The sequence below is a fragment of the Ambystoma mexicanum genome, chromosome 4p (genome assembly GCF_040938575.1).
Source record: "Ambystoma mexicanum isolate Mex_15411 chromosome 4p, UKY_AmexF1_1, whole genome shotgun sequence".
Taxonomy (NCBI): domain Eukaryota; kingdom Metazoa; phylum Chordata; class Amphibia; order Caudata; family Ambystomatidae; genus Ambystoma; species Ambystoma mexicanum.
Window position 1 is genome coordinate 65,067,861 of NC_090927.1, and position 24,245 is coordinate 65,092,105.

Consider the following 24,245-nt stretch of genomic DNA (forward strand, 5'->3'; position numbering starts at 1 on the left):
TGAGATATGTATTTATTGTATAAAAAACGAGGTTTGGATGGGAGGGAGCGTTACGAACAAGTGAAACGATAAGATGTACATAAACCAAATAAGGAGGCGGATCCTTTTGGATCATCTCCTGAGGAGGGAGACGATGAGTCTTTTAACAAATCGGTGCCTTCCCAGCCAACCTATGCTGACTTGAGGAAAATGGTTAGCGCGATGGTAGAGAGAAAATCCAAGTACTTACACTCTAAAAACTAATAGGAGGGTCAAACTCTGGTAACTACAGCCCATGTTAAGGTGGACAGACGACCTCATGTAAAAGTAAAGTTGTTTGGCATTCAGGAAATACACAGGAGGTTCGAGCCTTAATTGATACCGGGGCGGAGGCCTCTTTGATACTTGGAAACCCTTCCAGATTTAAAAGAAAACATTTTATGATTACAGGATTGGGGGGTAAAGAAACCTCAGCAGTCCAAACAGAAAATTGGTCAATTGAAAAGAGACACGTATCAAGTGTTAATTGTTCCCCTTCCTGAATATATTATTGGATTTGATATTTTAGAAGTATTGACCCTAGGATTGACCCTAGGATTGGGGGGTAACATTTACCAATTTGGAGTTAGTGCATTTACTGCAACCACACGGCTGTGGTGGTTGGTCAGTTGAAGATGACCCCGGTGCAGGTTCCCATAGCATGTAAAATAGTGTCCGTGAAACAATATCGGATTCCCGGGGGGTGGGGGGTGGGAGGAAATTTTGGAAACCATCAAAGGGTATGATGAAGCAGGCGTATTGCGTTCTGTAACCACGGCTTGGAACAATCCCATGTGGCCTGTTAAAAAAACCCAGACGCTAGCTTCGGAATGACAGTTGATTATCACAAGTTGAATAAATACACTCCTCTGCTAGTACTAGATGCAGTAACTTAAGTTGAAAATTTACAGAAATGTGAGGGTACTTGGTACGCAGTGTTGGATTTGGCCAAGCGCCTTCTTCACTGTATCGATCGTGGTTGAATGTGAAGAACAGTTTGCATTTTCATGGAATGGGAGGCAGTATACTTTCAATCGTTTGCCAATGGGCTATATGCATAGTCCGACAATCTGTCACCGGCTGGTGACAGAACATCTAGACAAAATTCCATGCAAACCGGATGTACAGATTGTGCATTACATTGATGACATATTCCCGCTGAACTCCCCTTCCGCCGGAATCTCCACCTGCGGTCTCACGCACTATTGAGACCCGGTGGGGGTGGGACGCTTCTACGCTCTTCTCTCCTCACATTCAAAGCGGCCTGCAGGCCTGGAGTCCGACACCTCCTACCTCACTGGCGGCCCAGAGTCCCTCCTCTTCATCCAGTGGTCTTCGGCACTCATCCACAGCGTCCTGAGCCCCGAAGGTGAGCGCACCCCTACGGCGAGTGTTCAGCATCTAGCTCCAGTTACACTTGTCTGGCTAACATCCCCCACGCTCCTGCTCGCCCATTCTGTTGTATTCCCTGCGCGCCTGGCTCTTGGGTGGCAACCCGGACTTCAACAGCCTGGGAGCTCGCCTATGCGCATCCTGTCTGGCACTGGATCAGCCCGGGTGTTTCTTCTGGACTCTTATGCCTCTGTTTGCGCCTCCTACCCGCCACTACCACCTGTCTGCACAAACGAACCGGAGACTCTCTGCGGGGAGTGCTCCCCGGCGGTGAGTACTACACCCCCAGCTTCTGACACCCATATCTGGCCAGAGTCATCAGCACTCCAAATCGCCCAATCTGCAGCATTCCTTGCATGCCTGGCAACTCCATGCTGCTGATCCAGGCTCCATCGGATTGGGGGCTCTGCCTGACTCCAGATCAATCCTGCTGCTTCTCTCGGTCTCGCATGCTTCCGGTGGTTCCCTCTGCCCGCCACCCCAGTGATCCCCTTGGGCTGCGGGAATGGGGACCCATTTAAGCATGGTCTGCGCCTGGGCGATCAGTAACACCTAAGTCGACTCACCCCCGCCGCCGATTACACCAGCCAATAACTACAACCTCCCTGAAGCCAGGATTTACAGCACAAACGCACCCAACTCCTCTTGGAATCCTACGAGGGAGTGCCTGACAGAGCCATCTCCACGTCCCCCATCAAGCACTCCATAGCTCGCCTGGAGTGCATCCACTCTTCGACTTCTCCTTTGCCTCCCTCGCCGCCCTCGGCTAGACTCATACGGGGGTGCGACCCCCTTCCACCACGCCAGCCGATCTATGAGGTGGAGTACATTACCCCTCCTTACTGCTGCCCCCTTCCCCACAGCCGCTATCCCTCACTCACTTCCACCTCACAGCGAAACCATGGCAAAAAGTGGAAAAGCGGCGAAGCAAACAGATATCGCAGCACTGATGTCCGCCACGGGGCAAAACAAGGCGAGCAAAATTGACCCCTCCAGACACCCTCCCTTCATCGGAACACTCACAGGCTGATCATTTTGCCACCAAAACAGACTTAAAAGACCTCCTAGCAGCCCTCACTAAGGAGATCCATAAAGGCACAGAGGAGGTTACCAAAAAAATTGCATCGTTAGACAAAAGAGTGGAGGGAGTTGAGAAGCGCATTGAGGAAGTGGAAAATGGCCTATGCGATAATACCTTTGAACTGGAGTGTGGCCTGAATAGAATAGCAACCTTAGAAGCCAGATGCGACGCACTCGAGAATAAGCAAGAGGACAGTGAGAACCGCTCTAGGCGCAATAATATCCACATCCGTGGAATTCCCACCTCAGTCACCAACATGGATCTCGAGAGCTTTGTCAGTGATCTATTCAGATTCATTATAACTCTCCCCGACAGCTCCCCGATGGAAATCGACAGAGTCCACCGCACAGCGCCCAGGCAATCCTCCTCCTCTCCGCCAGATGTTCTCGCCCGAATTCACTTTTTCAAGGTCAAAGAGGAAATAATGAAGGAGGCCAGCCCCTCAAAGCAAATTACTTTCAGAGGCGCAAACATTGCGCTGTTTCATGACCTTGCAAGCATAACCCTCCAGAAAAGGAAAGCCCTTCGCAGCCTCACGGAATGACTTCAGGAAAGGAAAATACAATACAGATGGGGTCACCCCACATCTCTATGCTTCGAATGGGAGGGAATGCGCAGGCAAATCCGGAGCCCTAAAGAGGCGGACCAATTTCTGGGGAAAAATTCAGTGACGGAGGACTCTGACCATGCATCCTGCTCCCAATCTCACCCAGGCTCTCCCTTATCAAACCGCTGGTCCCGCGCCAGCGGGCGGCGCAGGCCCCGAGGTCCTTGGAGTCATCGCAATCCGGATTGATCAGCGGCCCTTACGCATCTCCCTGCATTCGGCTTGATAGACCAATGTTTCCCTTCGCCCGGGTTCCCCGGGCATCTTTAGCCTCTTCCAGCTCCTCATCCTCCCCCCTCATCTCTCATGGAGGGTACTGGGTCTTCGCACGGCTTTCCGGGGAACCATTAGCAGACCCCTGAGCAGTTGCTCAGCCCTGGGCCCCTGTTCCTCATGCAGCCCTGGCCTGCCTCTCCGTGCCACGGGCGTTCTTTTTGTTCCTCTTGCGGGCTCATATCCCCGACGACGGGGTCTACCAGTAAACCCCACGAATGAGCTTTATGGTCTCATTCCCATTTTCACAGTTTCGGGGGAGAACCAGGGTAGTTTTGAGCCTTGAGAAGGGTTCTCCCCCCTGGCAGTTCCAGTTCTCAGTTATAGTTTCTTTTGTAGACATTGGTATTTATAGCACTCCTGCATGCTTCCTTAGGAAGACTCCAAAGCCACGCAATCCCTGTACAAGTAGCTCACACCACACAAGCCTTACTCCCAGGACTTTCAGGCCCGAATAACGCTAGGGAAATCCGCTTCCTATCTTGGAATGTCCAAGGCCTCAATTCCCCCAGAAAGCGCAAGTCAGTGGAGCGTAGGCTAACAGCTCTAAACGGGGATATAGTCATTCTTCAGGAGACCCACCTCTTGCCAGCCGATGAATTCTGAGCCAAGTTCAAGCGCTTCAAACAGGGTTTCTTTGCCTCAAGTGGCGAGAAGAAGCGAGGGGTAGCGATCCTACTAAGTGACAAATTCCCCTTATCTAACCCCACAGTCAAGAAAGACCCATCGGGCAGGTACTTATTTATCCGTGGCCTCATTGCAGATCAATCACAATTGTGGGGGTCTATGCCCCAAATGCAAATCAGGACAAATTCATAGAGGGACTACTCCCACCACTTCTAACCTTCGCCACTGGGTATCTCCTAATCGGGGGAGACTTTAATTTAGTCCCCGGCCCCACGAGGGACAAATCACTTCCCCCTTCCCATCCTGACTTCGCCCGAGCCCTCACTTTTGCCAAACTCCTTAGAGAATCAGGCACGGTGGACATTTGGAGGGTAGCCAACCCTGACGCTCATGATTACACCTTCTTCTCCAATGCACATGGAGGTCACTCCTGAATTGATGTACTTCTTGCCACCAGCACCTTCTTCCCATGTTTTAGTAATAGCGAAATCCCCACACGAATGGTGTCCGACCACGCCCCCGTCTCAGCCGACCTCTCCATCTTGGGAGGCCCTGGCCCCCCTCCCCTAGGTTCTGGAAACTCAACGACGCTTTACTGTTAGACCAGGCGATCAGGGGCGAAGCAGAAGAGGCATTGCTCAACTATTTCAAGGAAAATAAGAACCCCGAAACCCCAATTGGTCTACTTTGGGAGGCCATGAAACCAGTCATAAGGGGAGTGCTAATTAGTGCAGCCTCAGAACAATTCCGAGTCTCCAAAATCCTCACACAAACACTAGAATCTAAGCTATCCTCCCTAGAAAATGATCTTAAGGCCAAATACTCGAGAAAGGTGGACAGGGAGCTAAAAAAGGCAAAAAGGGCCCTAGAAATGCACTGGGCCGATCGCACGGCGAAAGCTCTAGCATATACAAAACAATTTTACTATCACAATAGTAACAAGGCGAACCGTTTGCTGGCCTATAAACTCCGGAAAACCCACAAGAGAAACAACATAGTCAGCCTTAAAGGCCCAGATGGGAAAAGCAAATTTGCCACCCCTGATATAATCGAAATCCTATTAGCCCATCATAAAGCGGTCATGCAAGGACCAACCATATCCCAAGAGGACAGAGCCCTACAGCAGCGCTATCTAGAATCCTTCCCCACCTCTTTGTTATCCTCCCCACTGGACTCCTTAGAAGCCCCAATATCCTCAGAGGAAATTCTAGATGCCATTAAATCACTTAAAAACACTGCCCCAGGCCCGGATGGGTTCACACCAAAATTTTAGAAATCATTTGCCCGCATCCTGACCCCACAATTAGCTATACTATTCAACTTGTAACACTCCATGGCCGAATCCACCACCATCCTTTTGCAGAAACCGGGAAAAGACCCCGAGCAAGCAGCTTCGTATAGACCAATTGCCCTAATGAATATCGATGGGAAAATCTATTCCAAGGTTCTAGCCGCCAGACTTGCCAGGTTTCTCCCCGATCTGATTCGCAAAGATCAAACAGGCTTTATTCCAGGCAGAGGAATTCATGATAATATTAGATGCACACTCAACATAATCGAATCCGCGAACAGATTGAAAACCCTGCTTCTAGTAATCTCTCTTGATGCACATAAAGCGTTTGATCTAGTGAACTGGGACTTCATACGGAATACTCTCTCTCACATGGGCTTTGTCCACAACTTTACAACCTGGCTAATGGCCTGTTACACTCACCCATCAACACAGCTCCGAGTCATCGGAAGGAAATCGGCAAGCATCTCTATATCCAGAGGGACTCGCCAAGGATGCCCGCTGTCCCCCTTGGTGTTTGTCTTATCAATGTAGCCATTCGCCTCGAGAATCCGCCTCAATCCCAACATTAAAGGAATCACGGTGGGCGGGACTGAATATAAAGTGGTGCTCTACGCCGATGATGTACTTCTCACAGATCCAAGCAGCTCGATGCAACCTCTTGTGGATGAACTAGAAGCATTTGGCGCATGCTCTGGGTTCAGAGTGAACTATGATAAATCCTCCGCCCTCCCGATCAATCTCCCAAGGCGCCAAGCAAACACTCTGTGTCCCGAGTTTCCAATCCCGTGGGCGAATACATCATTGGAATACCTGGGCTTTCACATCCCCAAATCCAGCCCACTAATCTACAAATCCAACTTCCCCCGGCTATTCAAATCACTGCACTACGACCTGAAACAGTGGGACAAGCAAGAGATCTCGTGGCTAGGCCGGGTTGCCGCAGTGAAAATGACCCTGCTCCCAAGATTACTTTATCAATGCCACGCGCTCCCGACCCATATCCCCGAATCAGAACTGGTAAACCTGCAGCACGATATTATGAAATTCATCTGGGGCGGCAAAAGGCCCCACATCGCCAGGAGAATCATGACCCGCAGTCGACAACTCGGTGGTCTCGGGGTCCCGGACATCGCTAGATACTGCCGTGCAGCTCAGCTCGCGCACGCCTTCGCTTGGACCCATGTAGGGGATCGCTCTGCTTGGCTACAACTTGAGGAAGGATGGTGCTCGTCTCCCTTATTAGACCTGTCCCACATCCAATCCCGAAATACCCCGCCCGCAACACCTCCACTGCCCGCAACCTGTAACACGGTGGACAATTGGAAAGCCGCAAACAGAAAATAGGGAATCAAAAGCTCGCTGGGCCCACTAACCCCAATCTGGGGCAATCCAGGCTTCTCCCCTGGCCTATGTCGCCGAAGCTTCTCCAATTGGTCTAGGGGTGGGCTCCACAAAATCTCAGACTTTTTAATTGATGGCCAGCCGCTCTCTTTTGAAGACTGTAAAGCGAAATTCAGCGTCTCCGAGGAGGAACGATTCCGGTACACTCAGATCAGGCACTGGATCTCTCAGCGCTCTATCAGGGACCGAGGCTCCAGGGATCTAACTCCCCTCGAACTTTCACTAACGGCATCCCCCCCAAGAGGCAAGATCTCTACCCTTTATAAACTCCTAGAAAAATTCAACCCTGAATCAAAGGAAAAGTATATGCTGAACTGGGAGCGCGATCTCGGGCGTCCCCTCGACCCTGAAACCTGGGACAAAATTTGGACTAAACTTCACAAGTGCATTACCAACACAGAAGGTGGTTATAAAATATGCTTTAGGTACTATATTACACCGTCTCAATTACACAAAGCGGGGGTGCGACCCTCACCGAACTGTTGGAGAGGATGTGTGCAAGATGGGACACTTTTCCATCTCCTTTGGGACTGCCCAAAAGCGGCGCATTACTGTAAGGGGGTACTGACTCACATCCGAGCAATAACAGGCCTCAACATTCCATGGGACCGCGGAATTATTCTACTTGTAGACCCGGGGGTTGGGGAGTTGCCAATGTCTGGAAACGCAGCCCATCTCTGCTCCCACTTACTTCTGGCAGTCAAGATCGCCTTAGCTTGTCTCTGGAAGCTCTACGAAGGCCCCTCAATTCCACTCTGGTGGGCTAAGTGCTGGGACATCATTGTAGCAGAAAGAATCACTGCTTCCCGCCGGGGCAACCTTAATCCCTTCCTGAACACTTGGGCCCCATTCATAGACTATGCGGATCGCTTCCCTGCCCTTACTCTGAAGCCGCCCAGTGTCCGCTGGCTTAACTGAACTCCGCATGGCTATAACTCGGCCCCCTCCAGAACCATCCCCCTCCTCCACTCCCTCCCCATCAATATATCGTTATGAATGAACTGCATACGGGACCCCACTTCGATATCCACTCTTGCATTGTAATGAACTATGTTATCATAATCTTGTGCTGATTCCAATGTCTACTGTCTAGTTAATTTGTTTCTTTTTGTTTGTTTAACTATTAAATAAAATATACATTTTGAAAAAGAAAAAAAAAGAATGAACACAGTGTACGGTTGCACTTGGATCTTGTTAGAGAAGGATTGCGTAAGGAGGGATGGGAAATCAATGATGCTAAAACCCAGGGTCCAGCAGAAACGTATTTTTCTGGGAATACAGTGGCACAATGAGCACCGTGAGATGGCGCCGAAAGCGAAACAAAAGATCCTCAAGTTTTTAACTCTGAGGACCAAGAACCAGACAACAGTTTATTGGGCTGTTCAGATTTTGGAGGCAGCACATTCTCTCAACATATTATTATACCCCCACACATTGTTTCTCCCTCTGCTCAAGTCCACTATGTGTCGCTCTTAGTGAAGCGACATCTAAAGATCTGGTCGACCGGTTTCAATGATCTTCTGTGGTGTATCATCTTCATCACCTATTGCTTCTTGTTTAGACCCAATCTGTGCGCCCCTCAGAAGCGTAATTTCGGCTATTTCTGATTTAAATCAGAGCATTTTGGATATTTGAATCAATGATGTGGACATTCTAATTGTTTTTTTATGTGAAAATGATGTTCTCTCATATTTACTAAACCCTGTGTATACTCCAAAGGGAGAAACAATGTGTGGGGGTATAATAATATGTTGAGAGAGTTATTTATATTCTTAAATGTTTTGATACATTACACTTGATACAAACTGACATACTTCACGGAGGGCAAATAAATTGTCCAAAAGGTGTGACGCCTAGTCCCACGTGAACTGGCCAGTTTACCATAGTGTGCAGACAGGGGATATATACTCGTAAACTGCAATTTTATAAGCACTTTGTGTCCAAACTAGGTCTTGATAAAGATTATTTTGGTAATATTTTTGTTTCCCTGTAAGTTACTTCACTATATGAAAAGAATAGGGTGAGCTTCTCTTCTTCTATCTCTTTCAGATAGCCGGTGCCACAGCGCTCTCTAGGGCCAGTAGCACCACGAAGGGACAGGATTTTTTCCGATTAAGGAGAGTGTAAGGATCATGCATTGACGGCTCGATAACGAAATTAGCTCGAGAGTGTCTGTGTGTGCCATGTTGCTGTCTATTCAGGAGGATCCGGGTTCTTGTCAGGGAACGTAGCAGATGTCTCTATTCTCCAAGTGGAACGGGGGATATGGACTGATGCTCCTCCTACCAGTTTTACACCTGAGGATGCGTCGGTTGCAGGAAACGGCGGGAGCAGCGACATAAGATCTTGCCTCTGCCCCCTTCTTTATTCAGCGCTTGTCAGGCAGCCCGAAAACGTATGGGTGTATTTAGCCCAGCAGGTTTTGAACATTTCGCATTTCTGTTTGACGGATGTGCATAGCTCTGCTAATCCGATCTCAACATGTCTTGTGGCGATTCCAACGACTACTTCAATTTTGAAAGAGTTATTCGGAGTCTTGCATAACGATTCCCTAGTGGAGCAGTCGGATGTCCAGAATTCTTTTTCTGTGTATGAATACTGTAGGTTCTGTGCTGACACTATTCACAAATGGAGAAACATAACCCGTATCATGACACATGATATCGCTCATGCAGAGGTATGCTATCAAATGACTTGTGATCCAACCTACATTAAAAAGTGTCAACAACTGAAACTTAACGAGGTTGAAAAAAATGATTTTGAAAAACAATTATGCACAAGATCTATAAATGTTTGTGCTGATGTTTCTAATGATATGATACGTAATTTTACTGTTTTTATTGCTAGCCACCTGAAGCATGTAAAACCTCCACCTGGTTGGTTGTTCTCTTGTGGAAACTTCACTTTTTCTTATATCCCTGCCAATATTTCGGATGGGCCATGTGCTTTAATTCGTCTTGGTTAAATGATGTACCCTTTAAATCCTGCTATTAGACGTTCTATATGTGCTGCTTCATATCCTGCTTTGACGCCAGATTGCAATTCTGAAGTGCATTTACTCTCGGAAGCTGAAGTTTTAGCATTAGCCATTTCCATTATCAGAATTTGGGGTTTAGCTGCTGGGGGTTATACAACTATGATTAAATTAGCTTGTCTGGTGGTTAAAGGACTTAATGAGACCTCACAAGCCTTGACTGAACTGCTGTTGGACAAAAGACATTTTTTAAGGAAAGCTATTTTGCAAAATAGAGCAGCTATTGATAATTTGTTTTTGAAACATAATTTAGGTTGTGAAGCGATGCAAGGCATGTGTTGTTTTGACCTGGGTGACCATTCCCCTCCTATTGAAAAACATTAAGGGTATAAAAGATTTGGTGGCCCAGGTAACGCAAGATCAAGACGGGGATTGGTGGGAAACTTGTTTTCATGGATTCATGAAGCACTGCGTTCCACATTGGTTTGGCTTTTTGGTATTGCTATAGTAGTATTTTGCTTTTGTTGTTGTGCTTCATGTATTTCTAATTTATGGAGAATGATTCAAAGGTTTTGGGTGTCCCCTGAACGCCTGTCAGTTATGGTAGTTGAGTGTCCAAGGGGTGGAGTGTAATGCTTGTTTGAAATGAGAGCTAGAACAACATTGTGTCGATGCGCAGCCATTTTGGTCACTCATCTCCCATCACGGTAATAAAGCCTGCGACCCAGTGGGCCTCGGAAACTAAAACGAGAATTTCAGTAGCGAAAGCAGAGCAAGGTCACATAGCTACATAAATATTATTGCTGAGTGGACTTACTGTGAGAATAGTTATTGTACTGTCCACTGAAGGACAAATACGCGGAGGGAGTCGGAGCGCCCTGCAGGTGCATGTTAAGGGGTTCTGAGAATGAATGCAATGAGAGGGGTGCTGGGTTTTTCCACTTCTGACTGTTTTGTCCCACCCTCTGTCCCTTTGACTTGTCATCTGCTCTTCGGCCGAGGACGAACACAACTGAGAAGGGCGGGGAGATGTCCCCATAAAGGAGAGCACATTGCGTGGGAAGGTTAGTTCGAATCTGGACCCCCGGGTGATGCAGTCTCGCTGAGAGGGAGGACGCTCCGCCTCAGATCCCGTCAGATCCCGTTAGCATGAGTGATCGCTTTGCTTACCTGCTGAGGGACTAAGCAGTGTTGTAGTGGCCAAAATGAAGGTGTCTTCTTATTCCTCATATCTATATTTTTATATATCCAAGTGTATGTTTATGTATGCTAATTTCATATATACATATACTGTGTGAATAATAGGCCTGAAACAAGCCATTTGTTTTATGATAACGAGTAGTTTATGTGTGATTTCTTGCTTGTCTGAGTCCAATAACTTGTTTTGCCAGGGGGCTGTGGAACCGCAAGTGTAGTGTTCCCCTCACGCGGCCAAGCAGTCGATCCACAATCCCGGTTTAGGAGCTCTCAATGGGTTAGTAGCAGGTTTTCAATTACATATTCAGCAAAGGGAATGCAAACATTTTATCATCACATCGGTCATATGACTTGCAGATTGATCCGGACCCTTGGGCTCAAGTTCCATGCAGCCCCTAATACGCCCTCACCGAACCAAAGACAAACACCTGGTTAGATATATCTATGGATACTTTACTAATTTCTATTTTGTTTATTTTAAGGTTTTATTGGTTTCTCACAAACCTACACAGAAGCAAAAAAGAAGAAACCTTTAACATTTTTGTTCACTTCCTCAATATATTCCATAACACCACTTCCCAGTAGCTAGCATCATAAAAAAAGAGAAAAAACAGACCCAGAAAAAAAATCAAATCTAATATTCCATTCCATTTACATTTTAAAAACAGAGAAAGGTAACTTCTTCCTAAAAGTGCCAGCCATTCCACCAAATGGTCTTTTTTTATTTTAAAATCTGCTCAAAAAATGTCACTGCTGCCAGTATCAAACTAACCCTTTCCCCCAGAAGCACTGATTCGCCCCATTCGACCTCTGTCAATGATCTTATTTGAATCAATTGGTCTCCTAAATAGAGTGTTCTGAGCTCAGGCAATGCCTTACAAGTGGTAGCTAAGTGGGCTAGTATTTCCACCGCTCCCTTTTACTCACAGTATCTACAGTGCCAATTTTTCACCTTTATTAGTCGTCTCCTCAGTTGTACTTCTTTCGTAGGCATAATATTCAAACACCATCACAGCAAAAGATGTCTATAATATGCTGATGGAAACATCTGGAGATACTTAAGGAGGTTATTCAAGCCTTTCACCTCTTTCCACAGCACATATTTCAAATTATCTTTACTTCTGGCTTCAATCGTTTCAATCCAATCTAATTTATCAAGTTTATCTTTCACTTTATATGAATTGCCAGCAAGTACGTCCTTTTCAATTTTATGCTAATGTAAAAACCTCTCTATTTTCATTTTCCATTGTTTCAGGGCCCTTTCTTCCTTAATCTCCTACGTTCTCAGGATGGCAATGGGGTGCAGCCCATCCACCATAACACATTGTCAGTATAGTGATATTGTGTTCCATAGCACCACGGATGCCATAGATTGAAGTCAAAGTTCATGTCAAATGGCAACCACTGGGAGCGAATCTGGAATCCTCAAGATTTTCCGCCAAAGATAGCCTTCTAATAACACCCACACTTTCCATGGGAGTCTTAATAAAGCTTCAGAACCATATGTTAACACTTGTACCACCTTCTGTTTACAGAGGGTGATTAGCAGAGTTAATGAGAAACTGCCATATCTCTTATGAATGGCGGCCCCCTGTGCAGTAAATATTTTCAGTTTATCCCCAAGTGGTATGTACTGACCCGTTTCATTAATGTTTTTATTCATCACGATATCCAAGTAGATGATTGATTCCAGAATCTCCAGTGCCTGTTCTTCAACCCTCCACCTAAAAGTCTCTTTATGTTTCCTGCACGCCAACGACATAACCATTACCTTTGATTTTCTCACATTTATTTTCATACCATTTGCTTACAGATATTTGTTAAAAGCCTCAATTCTTCGCTGCAGGCCACAAGACTATGTCATTGGAGTATAGGATGCAAGGGACGTCAGAATTATTTATCTTAGGGGGGGAAAGCTCGAATACCCTCCTGTGATTTTCTCAGGTACAACTTATACAGACTAAATAACACGAGGCGCTAAAGTGCATCCCTGTTTTGGCCCACAAAGGTATAGATTTTTCTTGACAGGGTCCCTTCTGCCTTATGTGAATAGATGTACCCGTGTAGAGTGATTGTTTGGCCTCTAACATGTCTGTCGGACAATTCCAACTCTTGGTTTGGCCCACAGGCGTTGTCTGTCTACTCCATAGAAGGCCTGTTCTAAGTCTATAAAGGCCATATAAATACAAGATTTTGTCTCCACCGCCCTTTGTTTCAACATATTAAGGATAAACAGGTTTAATGTCGTCCCTACCCCCTTCACAAATCCGGACTGCCTGGGATCTAATCTGCCAGTTTGGATGGCCCAAGCGTTCAGGTCACGTAATATGACTGACGCGAAAAGCTTCCCCAATGAATCAAGAAGGGCGATCGGGCAATAGTTCTTCAGATCGCCTCTATCGCCCTTCTTGAATATGGGAACCACAATGGCCTCTCTCCAGGTCTGTGGAACCTGTCTATTTGTCATGATCTGTTTAAACAATGCTAGCACCAACTTTGCCCAGATATTGTTATTTAATTTCAGGATATGGTTTGATAAGCCATCTGGGCCTGCCTCCCTAGATGAGCTAAGCTTATTCAACATCCACCTATCCTCCGTTATGTCAAACTCAAATGACCAACTCTTGCCGCTAGTCCAAACATTAGCTTTATTCCTAACTACACATCTGATCAATAATCTAGACAGGCCTTAAGAGATCCATTTTCCCAGGTACAAGCCCCGGGCCTGTCTCCTTCGGTCTGTCCGTTTAACATTGACAGTTCACGCCCCACTGTTTCGCATAACCATTTTCTTGCCCCCACTTCCAGTTGTGATGTTGTAAGTGGTGCACCTTCTTTGGGCTACAGCCGTATGTTTCGATCCCTGCAGATTATAATCTGTGGGCCAGCACATTCGATTAAGACTTCCTCCACCATATCCATAATTGATTTAATGAACTCATCTAGGTCGAGCTTGTTGACACTACTATAAACATTCATCAGCAAAAGGTTAGATTCCCCCAACAGAGACTTCCTACACAATTTTAATGTTTGCACATAGGGGTTTGGGTTAGTTTGGCTAGTTATCATAAAAACCTTATCCATCTTTATCAATGCTAACAGGCCTGAGAACGGTCTGCCCACAATCCCCTTTCAGGCAGGATTCAAGAATGATTCATAGGCCTCACAAGAGGGTTTGGTCCTCATCCATGTCTCCTGAAAACAAAGTATCATATTGGCCCAGAGTCTCCAATTCCTAAGTGAACATGAATTTAAAACCTCTTGAAGTCCAAGATCCTATCCGGATTTTTGACTTCGTCTGGATCCCATCAGTCTATTCGTGTTTCAGATTCCCCAAAGATCCTGCAAGCCAATTCCAATTAGTTTTTTCCAAATCTCCTCGTTGTTGATGGTTTGAGGCCGGTTCAGTACCTTTATTTTGGGATCGATTCTCAACCGTAAATCTAATAGATGAGGTTGATTGCGGATCTCAGTTGTGTTACTTTGGTAGATTTCACCTTCTTTTGGTGAGTTTGACGTCAGGGCAATTAGGGTTTGTTTTCCCACTATTCCAATAATCGCTAAGCTCGTAGCTCAGAGGTAATAGCTTATTGCTATATTCCAGTAGTGCCTCTTTAATTAATTGGGCATCTAGATGAAGAATGACCAAATCAGTGCGTCTCTCGATCACATGCTCCACCACCCTGTCTGTTGTATTCTGTTGATATATACCTCAGTGCCGGGATATGTTGCAAAAGCTTCCTTACATTTCTCTGGTTCAATATTGGAGCTTCCGGACCTGTCAATATTCTTTCCAAGAATGATCTCAGATCATTATTTCTAGACGGGAGATTAGAGTTTTCCTGTACCAAATGGTTCTCCCCTCTCTTATTTGGAATGTATTAATAACGTTTGGGACATTCCCCTGGGATCCTTGTTTGATACAGTTCTGAGAGCGGCTGATCTCTTCTTGGGCAATACTTTTTTCTTCAAAGGTTTGAAAACAGGTGTCAGTTTTTTTGCAGTAAAATTCTGCCCCTTTTCCACCTCTGAAGTACCTCTTATGACTACAGAGTTTGGGACCATTTCAGATCCTTTTCTCTCAATCTCTATCCTTCTCTGTCCATAATCTCTATTAGATCGCTTAAACATGTCTCTGAGGAGTTATCGCTCTCGCCGGTCTCATTTAATAAACATTGACAGAGGGTGGCTGATTGATGACATTTTGTTAAGTGTGCTTCTTTGGGTATCATTAATTCTCTTTGAGGCCTCTTAGATGTTTGATTAAGGTCCTCTCGTATTGGGGTTTTAAGGTTTCTCAGAAACGCCCTAGACCCATTTGATTGTCGCTTCCGTACTGATTTTATGTTTAGATTTCTTATCCATCCTGCTCTTTTTATCTTTTCCGGCTTCCATCCCCGAAAACTTGAGGTTTTACTGGTTTAAATATCGAGACGGTATTGACTTGGCTAGTTGTGGCTTCTATTATTGTACTTCTATTTTCCAACTCCTCTTCCAAATCCAGCGCAAAACTTAAAACCTTTTGGGTTGATGGGGATTTTGCTATATGTTTAGATGGGACTGTTTCTCTACTTTGACGCTGATTTTCCTTCCATTGGGTCCGGATCCATTTGCAGTCTTCAATTATAGATTCCATCAATGTGGTTTTATCTGTGGTTTCCCTGCCTAGCCAAATCACAAAAGGACTGCCACTGAAGAAGTTTCAGCTTCTGTATTTAATCTTGTTTCTACCTTATTTAGAAAGGCTTCTAGATTTGTCATTTTTGTGAGCACCATGGCGATCAAAGTAGCCTGATCTTGCAAAGTAGAATTGATTGCTTCATATAGTTTGCAAAAGGCCACCATCGATATCGCGAATGAGGCCATCATCGTATTTTTTTTTATGTACTTTAATTTAAAAACATTTTAGCAAAAAGCAGAATCAATATTCTGCATTACAGCAAAATTATCAATATAAAAAATCTGTTCCTAATTATCAAAGAGGAAAGCAAAAAGCAAACAGAAAGAACACATATCTTCCATATCTTCACTTCTTCACATGGAGAGCAAAGGCTCAAAAATGTATGCAGAGTGATCACGTAACACGGCTTTCCCTACCATCAACAGTGACCACCAAGTATCTTTCTCTTCACTCTGGAATTCCGATATTAAATGTCTAAAATGTTTGGTTCGACTCTCCACTAGACCAGGGCAGGAAGTTACCAGGTACTTCATTGATTCCACAACCAAATTATTTTTACAGAACCAGCATTTACTGATGTCACATAGCCCACGGATTGCTTGAATCTTGTTAGTTGGATAAAGGTTAAGGCGAAAACTGAGGAATTGCTCCCTCAGTTTTTGGTCTGGTGATTGATTTAAATAGCTGCATGCTACATCACGCTTCCTTGGTTCCGGTGGAATATGACAAGTCAGTTTGTATTTCCCTGCTGAATTGAGGGTATTAATCCAGTCCAACTCTCACATTTTGAGTTTGATCATCATGGGATTGGTAATAAGGACCATAATTGAGCATCCAATCTGTTCTGCAAGGGCACACATTTTCCTTTGCCTGTAACATGAGGGTATCAGAAGCTACGATCTGCTTATGTAGCATTTCTAAAATTTCCATACGCTCAGGTAAAAAACAATTCCTCAGAAAGGCAAGGCTCTTCCAGTCAACAATTGATTTTAATGAAGAAAGACCGAGCTCACGCCGTATTATTTGAATTGGTGTTACTGAAAGGAGACTCAGAACCTTTTTCCAAAAAGGCCCTCCAATTGTGACCAAACAGTTGATGGAATATTAGGCATTGATTCAGATCCATAAGTGATAGTCGGAACAGCCTTTGATTTATTAAAGGAGAGCACTGGAAGAATGGAAAATCGCCTGTACTTTTTGTTTATGGCACGTGCTTGACTGGACAAGGCTTTGGTTTTGGCTCTTAAATGAGATACCATTGGTACTTTGGTTGTGGTGTCACTGAGCCGAACTCCCAAATACTTAAAGGTCCTTATAACAACTAGGAGTACTTGTGTCTTCCTTTATTAGAGTTCCCCATATAGATGACAAGCGAGGAGGTTTCTGGTTGGGTTTACCGAAAGGAAGCACCCCATTCAATATAACTGTTGGGGATTGCTAGAGATCGTTGTGAACTGTCAAAGCTTTTGTTGAGACTTTCGATTCAGATGGTGAACGATTGATGTTTCTTACTTGTCGTGAAACCTTTTGTATGTGGCCCAGATCTTATCAAATTGAGATTCCACCTCTTGACAGGCCTCCCGCAGCTACACTTTTTTGATTTTGGGAGCTGCTGTCAGATGAAATAGAGCTACAACTGACTAATGAGAGTTCATAGAGTGGGTCCTCACCCACCGATCTGTGCATCCTTTAATTTCTCTCGTCATTTGATCTCACTCCCTCATTTACTCTTTTTCTTTCAACTTGACTAATATACTTGGTGGAAGGTGGTAATTTTCGGCTTGACAGTTTTCCGTCCTTGTTACACTGATCATTGGTAATTTCTCCAATAGATCTATTGTGGGGGTTGTGTAATCTCATTGTTGCAACTCTCTTGAGATTTGACACTCATTACTTAAAGTAGTCAGGCGATCTTTAATAGTCAAGAAGCTTTTCCTCTTTTGTGAGTTAATTTTCTCAGTGAGATCCGTAAGACAGTAGAGCCGGCAGGTCTGAATTTTGCACTTCGTGCTTTCCCAAATGCAGGATTAGGTTTCTTTCTAGACCCAATTCCACCCCTTCATCCATATTCCTCTCAAACTGTGGATTGGCATTTAATTGATGCAGTTCTTTATCAGTTTTTAGATGACAGGCACTTACCCCGCCTTCCAAGAAATATTGGCTCACTAACAGCGAATGTGGGAGAGCGTCTGTCGGCAATGTTTGGGGCAAGAAAAAAACACCTACCCCATCCTCGGCATTAGGCTGTAAAGTTAGCGGTGGCATTGCCGGTTTAACTGCAATAACCACTAATTCAGCCCCTTCTCTGCACCGGACCTTATGGGCTGCTGTCTCTCCTCCAACATCACTGTATATAATGCAGTTTCGGACTCCCTCCGACATCAGCTCTTTCGCTCCATTCATAGCAGTTTCACGTACTACCGTAGGCACCGGATCTTCACAACCCCGGTCGTTCTCCACAGTTAAAGGTTCCTGCTTCAGTGTGTACGTCGGGGAGATGGGATGCAGGGCCATAAGGGAGTCTGTGTTTCCGGTTGCCAAAGCATTTCCTCTTATCTCCTGTCTCGTTCTCGCCCGGGTTGTTTAGAACGATGACCATATTCCGACTTTGCATTTACACACAAGTGTTAAAGTACAAGATGAGCCACTTCCCCCTCCCGCAAACACCAGCAAACACCACTTGACCCCACTTTGCTCTGCTTCGTGGAGGAGGCTGGGTTTTAACCCTTTGGTCTTCCCGTTTCCTGGGCAGTGGATGCAGATTTAAAGAGGCAGCAGGGCCAATATAGCACAGTGGGACAGCAGCAAAAAACAGCTGCAACACCAGCAAACACCACTTGCCTCCACTTCGCTCTGCGTAAGAGGCTGGGTTTTAACCTTTTGTCTTCCTGTTTCCTGGGCAGTGGATGCAGATTTAAAGGGGCAGCAGGTCTAATATAGCACAGTGGGACAGCAGCAAAAAAACAGCTCCAACACCAGCAAACACCACTTGCCTCCACAACACATTGCTAGTGGCTTTATATAGCCGTTCAAGTGCCTAGATGCCTCACCCTTCTTCTTTGTACTAAGGAATGAGTGCGGTCTCTGAACCAGCATTGATTACATGGCCCTCAATAAGACCACCATTAAGAACAGATGCTCTATATCCTTAATCCTGGTACTGTTTGATCAGTTTAAGGAAGCAATTATACATATTGATCTATAATTATGGAGTGTGTACCTCCTTATTCGTTTGAAGGGTGCTGATGAATAGGTGACATCTTTACAGACTAAGTATAGCTTGTTTGATTATTGTTCCATGCTGTCCAGATGATGTAACCCCCCAGCAGCATTTCACTATTTCATCAATTAAGTGCTCAGAGAATTGAAAGACATCTGGGCCACTGTATACATCAAAGACGTCCTTCAAGACCCTTGAAGGGACTCTAAAGAATATTCGAGCAGTTTTTAGCCAGCACCCAGAAGTACTGTTTTTTCTTTTTTTTGCTAAACTGGAGAAATTTACCTTTAACATGCAAAGAATTGAATTACTTGGTTTCATCGTCACCCGAAGCGGGGTCACCATGGATCCTAAAAAGGTAGAAAGGTACTTGCAATGGTCTTCCCCAACCTCCATAAAAGAAGTCCAAAGCTTACCAGGCTTTGCCAATTTCTATTGCAGAATTATCTCAGACTTCTCTGCCACAGTACAATCTATCACAGATCTCCTAAACAAGGGACAGAAGTTTACCCGGCCCGTAGTGCCGCACAAGACTTTCAGGCCCTGATGAGACAATATTCGTTTGCACTAATTCTTTAGTTTGCTAATCCAGACCAACCCTATATTTTGGAGGCAGATGCTTCAAGTTGTGTCATGGGTGCCGCTCTATCACAAAGGGATCCTGAATTAAATCTGATGCATCCTTTGGCCACGGAAATGTACCACAGCCGAATGTAACTATACTATCACGGCTCACGACCTAAGAAAAGAACAAGATTGTAATACAATATGAGCTAGACAGGGGTTGGCAAAATCCATGGAATTATGGAGTAAACTGCCCCTTGTCAGTGATAGGAGAAGCAGCGCTAATAAAGATAGTGGTGCTGCCGAGACTTATTCATTGTCTTGGGAACGTCCCGTATAATATACCGGGTAACTGCTTCCGGGAATAAGAGGGGGTTCCTATGGTAGGCAGGGAGGAATAGGGTTGCCTTGGGCACAGTGCAAAGGCCATATGATCAGGGTGGTTTAAAGGTACCAAATGTTGCGCTGTGCTTCCTGGCATGCCAGCTTCAGTATGTTGTGCATTGGATGGCAGACTAGCACACGGCAGAAACGGTACTACTGACGCCGGTTATACAAAATAGATACCCGAGAGACCTCCTGTGGATCCCCACCAAGGCACGATCGAGGTACCCATACTTGGTGGAACTGGGCATACGAATATGGAAGAGGGCCTGTAAAGTATTGGGGCAAGAGGACCTGCTTTCACCACAAATCCCGATAGTAGAGATACTAGATGGGGCACCGGACAGAAGGGCAGTAGCGAGAGCAATATGGGAAGAGTGCGGTGTAGCCACGGTGGGTGACCTGCGGAATGAAAAGGGGCTGATGTCGTTTGTGGAATTGCAACAAGCTACGTGGATACACTCGGGGCAGTTTCTGTTGTACAACAAAGTGATTAGAGGGTTGTGGGATAGATGGCTGAATAGCGGGGAGGAGAATATAGGCAGCGAGGAAGTGGAAACGCTGCTGGACGTAGCAGAGGGTGGGCATGCCATGAGAGATCATAAGAAGGTTTCTAGGAATGCTAGAATACAACTACAGTTGTTCATTACACAAAGAGCATACCTCACTCATGCTGTCATTGCAACGTTTAAAGGGGCAGGGAGACATGAATGCCCCAAATGCAGGGTGGCAGACACTGGTCTGATACATATGTTTTGGGGATGCCTGAAGGTACAAAGTTTTTGGGGGAAAGTGGCACACAAGGCCGCCCAGGGAGGGATGGAATTACATGTTCAGACACCAGAGGCTTACATGCTACGCCGATACAGAAGGAATGTGAAAGATAAACCGTTGACTAAAATAAAGGACTTGATGTATATACTGGCTAAACGTAGCATAGCCATGAGATGGAAGGACACTAAGGAACCTTGCATAATAAGATGGTGGAAGGAGCTGGAAAAATAGGTGGTGGCTGAGACAGGGGCATGGGAGAGGGCACTAAGAGAACAGAAGGCCGATGTGGGCATAGACATGCAACGTCGGTAAAATGCAATAACATTCTTTAAAAAAAAGAAAAACTATAGTATCACAGGAAATGCTAGCTAGAAGGCCGGCCTTCAAGGAGTGGAGAAACTATTTACTGGGTGCACGACACACAAGGACTTTACTCACCAACCACCTGAACTTGTATTTCCTGGGATTAGCTAGAGTCCTCACTGACAGCAGGCTAAAATACATGCTCGTTTTCCCAGTGCTCAAACAGAATTCCTATTTTTGGGGATTCTAAGGACAGTTTCTAGGGCCCCTCAAATTATTGCTTTTTTCTCTATTTTTTCTGATTCACCACTTCTTTTTAATGTCAAGAGGCACTTCTCCTTACATCCCCCTGCCACTACAAACCTTTTAACCTTTTTAAAGTATATGGCATTGGGTGGCCCTTAAGGTGCCCAGTCTCTGGGGTGCCACTCGGGTTCCACATTTTTGCCTTAGGGTGGCAAGGGAGAGGTAGAGCAAGGACTCTATGCTCGGAAGACCCCATCTATGTAGACAGGATGGTAGAAGCAGTTACGTTTACTCATCCCCTGGACTCTGATTCACTCAGGGATCACTTCTGAGGTTCCTGAAATCCCTGTGCCCCGCATCATGTCTCGGAGGGGGTTATGGGCTGCTGCTGCATGTGTCACTTTTAGCATCAAGATTTAGGTACGGCTAGTCAGTAGTTCTGCAGATTAGCGCGAAGAGCCTTGCACTGGAAAGCTGTACGACCCTGGCATGAGTGCAGTGTAAAACAACCAAGGAATTTCACAATGGAGAAGAGAGTCCTCCTACGAAGAAAACCATTGGGACTGATCAGTGCACTCAAAGCAGATGAGCTTAGGAAGGCAAATGAGGTGAAAAGGCTTCACTTGCCCCCGAAAGTCCGGAAAAGTTCAACACAGCAGCAACATGTTGTAGGTCGAACATATTGAAACTGGAGCCGAGGTGTCGTCAGCAACCAGGAATCTATGTCAGAGAGGTCCTTGCCATTATGACTGATTTCTAGTGGAGAAAATAATCTGCGCCGTATCCATTAAATTAACTATGTCCCCTTCACTTCGAACACACCTAGGCATCCATACGCCCCTAATCAAGAATGTCCAGCCTAAGACACTGGGCTATACAACCCCACATATAGGCGATGGAAATCCTGAGTTTGAGTTTAGGTGGATTTTGGACTCCAAAAGGGTACAGGAGCAGGTTTATTACCTCCTTGATTGGAAACATTAAGACCCTAGTGTCACTCTTGGGAACCCACATCCAACATCTGAGCACTTTGATTAGTCAAGCCATCCGACCAGCAACAACCCGAAAAACGCAGGGCACAGGAGAAAGCATTTTTACAGTGGTATGGTCATGGCCACCCTGCTTACATCCTCCATAGTCCACTGCTGTCCCCTGATGTTCATAGGGTCCGCTAGGGGGCAATGGGTTAGGATAAGGTTCTACAGGGAAAAGAGGTCACAGTAACTACACTCCACATAATTCTCTGCACTCCCTCTCTTATGTCTTTCCCCCTTGAGCCTGGTAGCCCCACTTCTTTGGGTGGGACCTGACTATTTATGGACCCACTCAACTGCAGCATGAAATAGCACTCTTTTTGAAGCTTACCGGGTAGGATACATACTTTGGTTTCCACCCCAGCCGTTTTTACTCTGTCTGGACACCTGTGGAGAAAGGTAACACAAGACAAAATAAGCAGAAGAATCAGCACCACGCAACTTGGTTTCCATGATATTTAGAGCTTACATGTTACTCCAGCCACTGGTTGCATTCAGTGTTCCGAATGCAGCGAGCGCACCTGAAGTGGCAAAAAATACAACAAGGTGAGGCAAATATAAAACATTTAGACAAACCTTGAAAAGAGAGACTTATTTGCAAGGCACATCACAACCACCTATAGGACTAGAGACAATATCTTTGGACACAGACATTGCATCAGGTTAGATGAGTCAAGCTAACTTCAGCTGGCTGGCCTTGAATTGAATACTAATCGTGGAGTGGAGCAACTACCAGATCCCCTATTGCCAGGAGTTACTTAGAAGGTGCAGATCACGGCAGAGCAAGGGCGAGCAGCCTGGATCCTACAGCACCCGCTACCAGTACTTTCATACTCCTAAGGAGGACTGCGGATGCAAGTGGGAGGGGTTCCGTCCCTGTTACTCAACATCCACAGAACCAGTGGGACCCATAGAATTCACAATAACATTGCCCAAGATGCCCTCCACCCCACTAGACCTCAACCCAAGATGACTCATCCACCCCACGAGCCCTCACCCCGAGACAAACACTTTATGGCTGTATTAAAATTCCAGCCACTTCAGAGTATCAAGGGGGAGGATGGCTGCAGCTTCTAAGGAAACTCTGTGATGCACCTGGGAGTGGCTAGGCCAGGCAGGTCATTACATTATGGCTTGTGGTCTCATTCCAATCTCAAATTTTGTAAAGATCTTCCATACGTGTAAGAGGTGGGAAATTGTATCTTGGCTTAGGTGGATTCTTTTGAGATGGGTTATTGTTTGCATGGGGTTACAGGAAAGGATCAGGCTGTGCGAGTTATATATTACAGAGCAAGAGAGGCTTGAGAGACTGGAGAAGGACTTGCTCCCCACGTTCATGAAGACTCCAGCCCTATAATTGAAAAGGTTTAGGCAATCAAAGAAGAAAGCTAGTGTTACCTGGCTGAATGCTTCGCCAAAGAACCTATCTGAATGGATGAATGGCCACAAAGAGTTTGGGGTTCATCATAACAAGATAGCTGACTAACGTTTTAGGACCTACAAAATAGGGTATACCACAAGCACAAGGCAGCTCCTCATAGGGCTGAGCAGACAAAGAAACACAGCCATGACCAACATCCAGATAGTGCCCCCAATACGGTGGTGTAAGGTACAGCATCTATTTTGACCACTTTAAGGGTCCCCTGAATGCTGGGATGGCTACATATAATGGTTGAGGTAGCACTGACCCACCAGTACCCTCCACCATCTTGGAGGAGCCGTATCAGTCCACTGGACACACCAAGCACTCCCTTGGCTGCTTGTTGCAGCTAAGGGAGCATTCCTGGGCTGGCCTAAACTGTCAAAGAATTTTCTTTTGACAGTTTAGTTTCCCAGCGGAATGTCCAATGGACCATGCAATGCCAGGGGCGTTTTGCTTCCCCAGCCTTGCATGGCCATTGGGGATGCAGGTTGGAGAACAGCATATCTGAATATGCATAGACAATAGAGTGCTCTGGCTCCTGTGCACATGTGCTTCCCGGTTCCTGTTTGTGTCGACTGGGATCTGGAAGGCTTTCATGGTGGCTCCGGCGTAACAGAGCAGAGTCTGGACCAGGGCGCAAGGTATGATAAATTTGATCTTGTGTATGAATGAGAGTGTGAATAATGTGTGGGTGGCTGGGCGTACATGCGTGTGATTGAGCGAGCAACTGCATTGTGTGAATGAGTGAGTGT

At 45.7% G+C, this 24,245-nt stretch overlaps 1 protein-coding gene across 4 annotated transcripts in view; it reads right to left on the reverse strand.

Annotated features, from left to right (window-relative positions):
- The window catches only part of LOC138452994 (zinc finger protein 793-like), a 404,979-nt gene that overhangs the window by 67,444 nt on the left and 313,290 nt on the right, over window positions 1-24,245 (reverse strand). For 3 of the 4 annotated variants that reach the window (XR_011260346.1, XM_069605395.1, XM_069605394.1), the window contains exons 7-8: window positions 22,540-22,591; window positions 22,402-22,457 (exon numbers count right to left, since the gene is read on the reverse strand). The exons of the other annotated variant lie outside the window; for it this stretch is intronic. Coding sequence is in view for 2 of the 3 variants with exons in the window: in XM_069605395.1 (XP_069461496.1) it covers window positions 22,402-22,457; window positions 22,540-22,591 (108 nt within the window). In the remaining variant the exon portion in view is untranslated. The remainder of the gene's footprint in view (window positions 1-22,401; window positions 22,458-22,539; window positions 22,592-24,245) is intronic. 4 annotated transcript variants of the gene reach the window in all.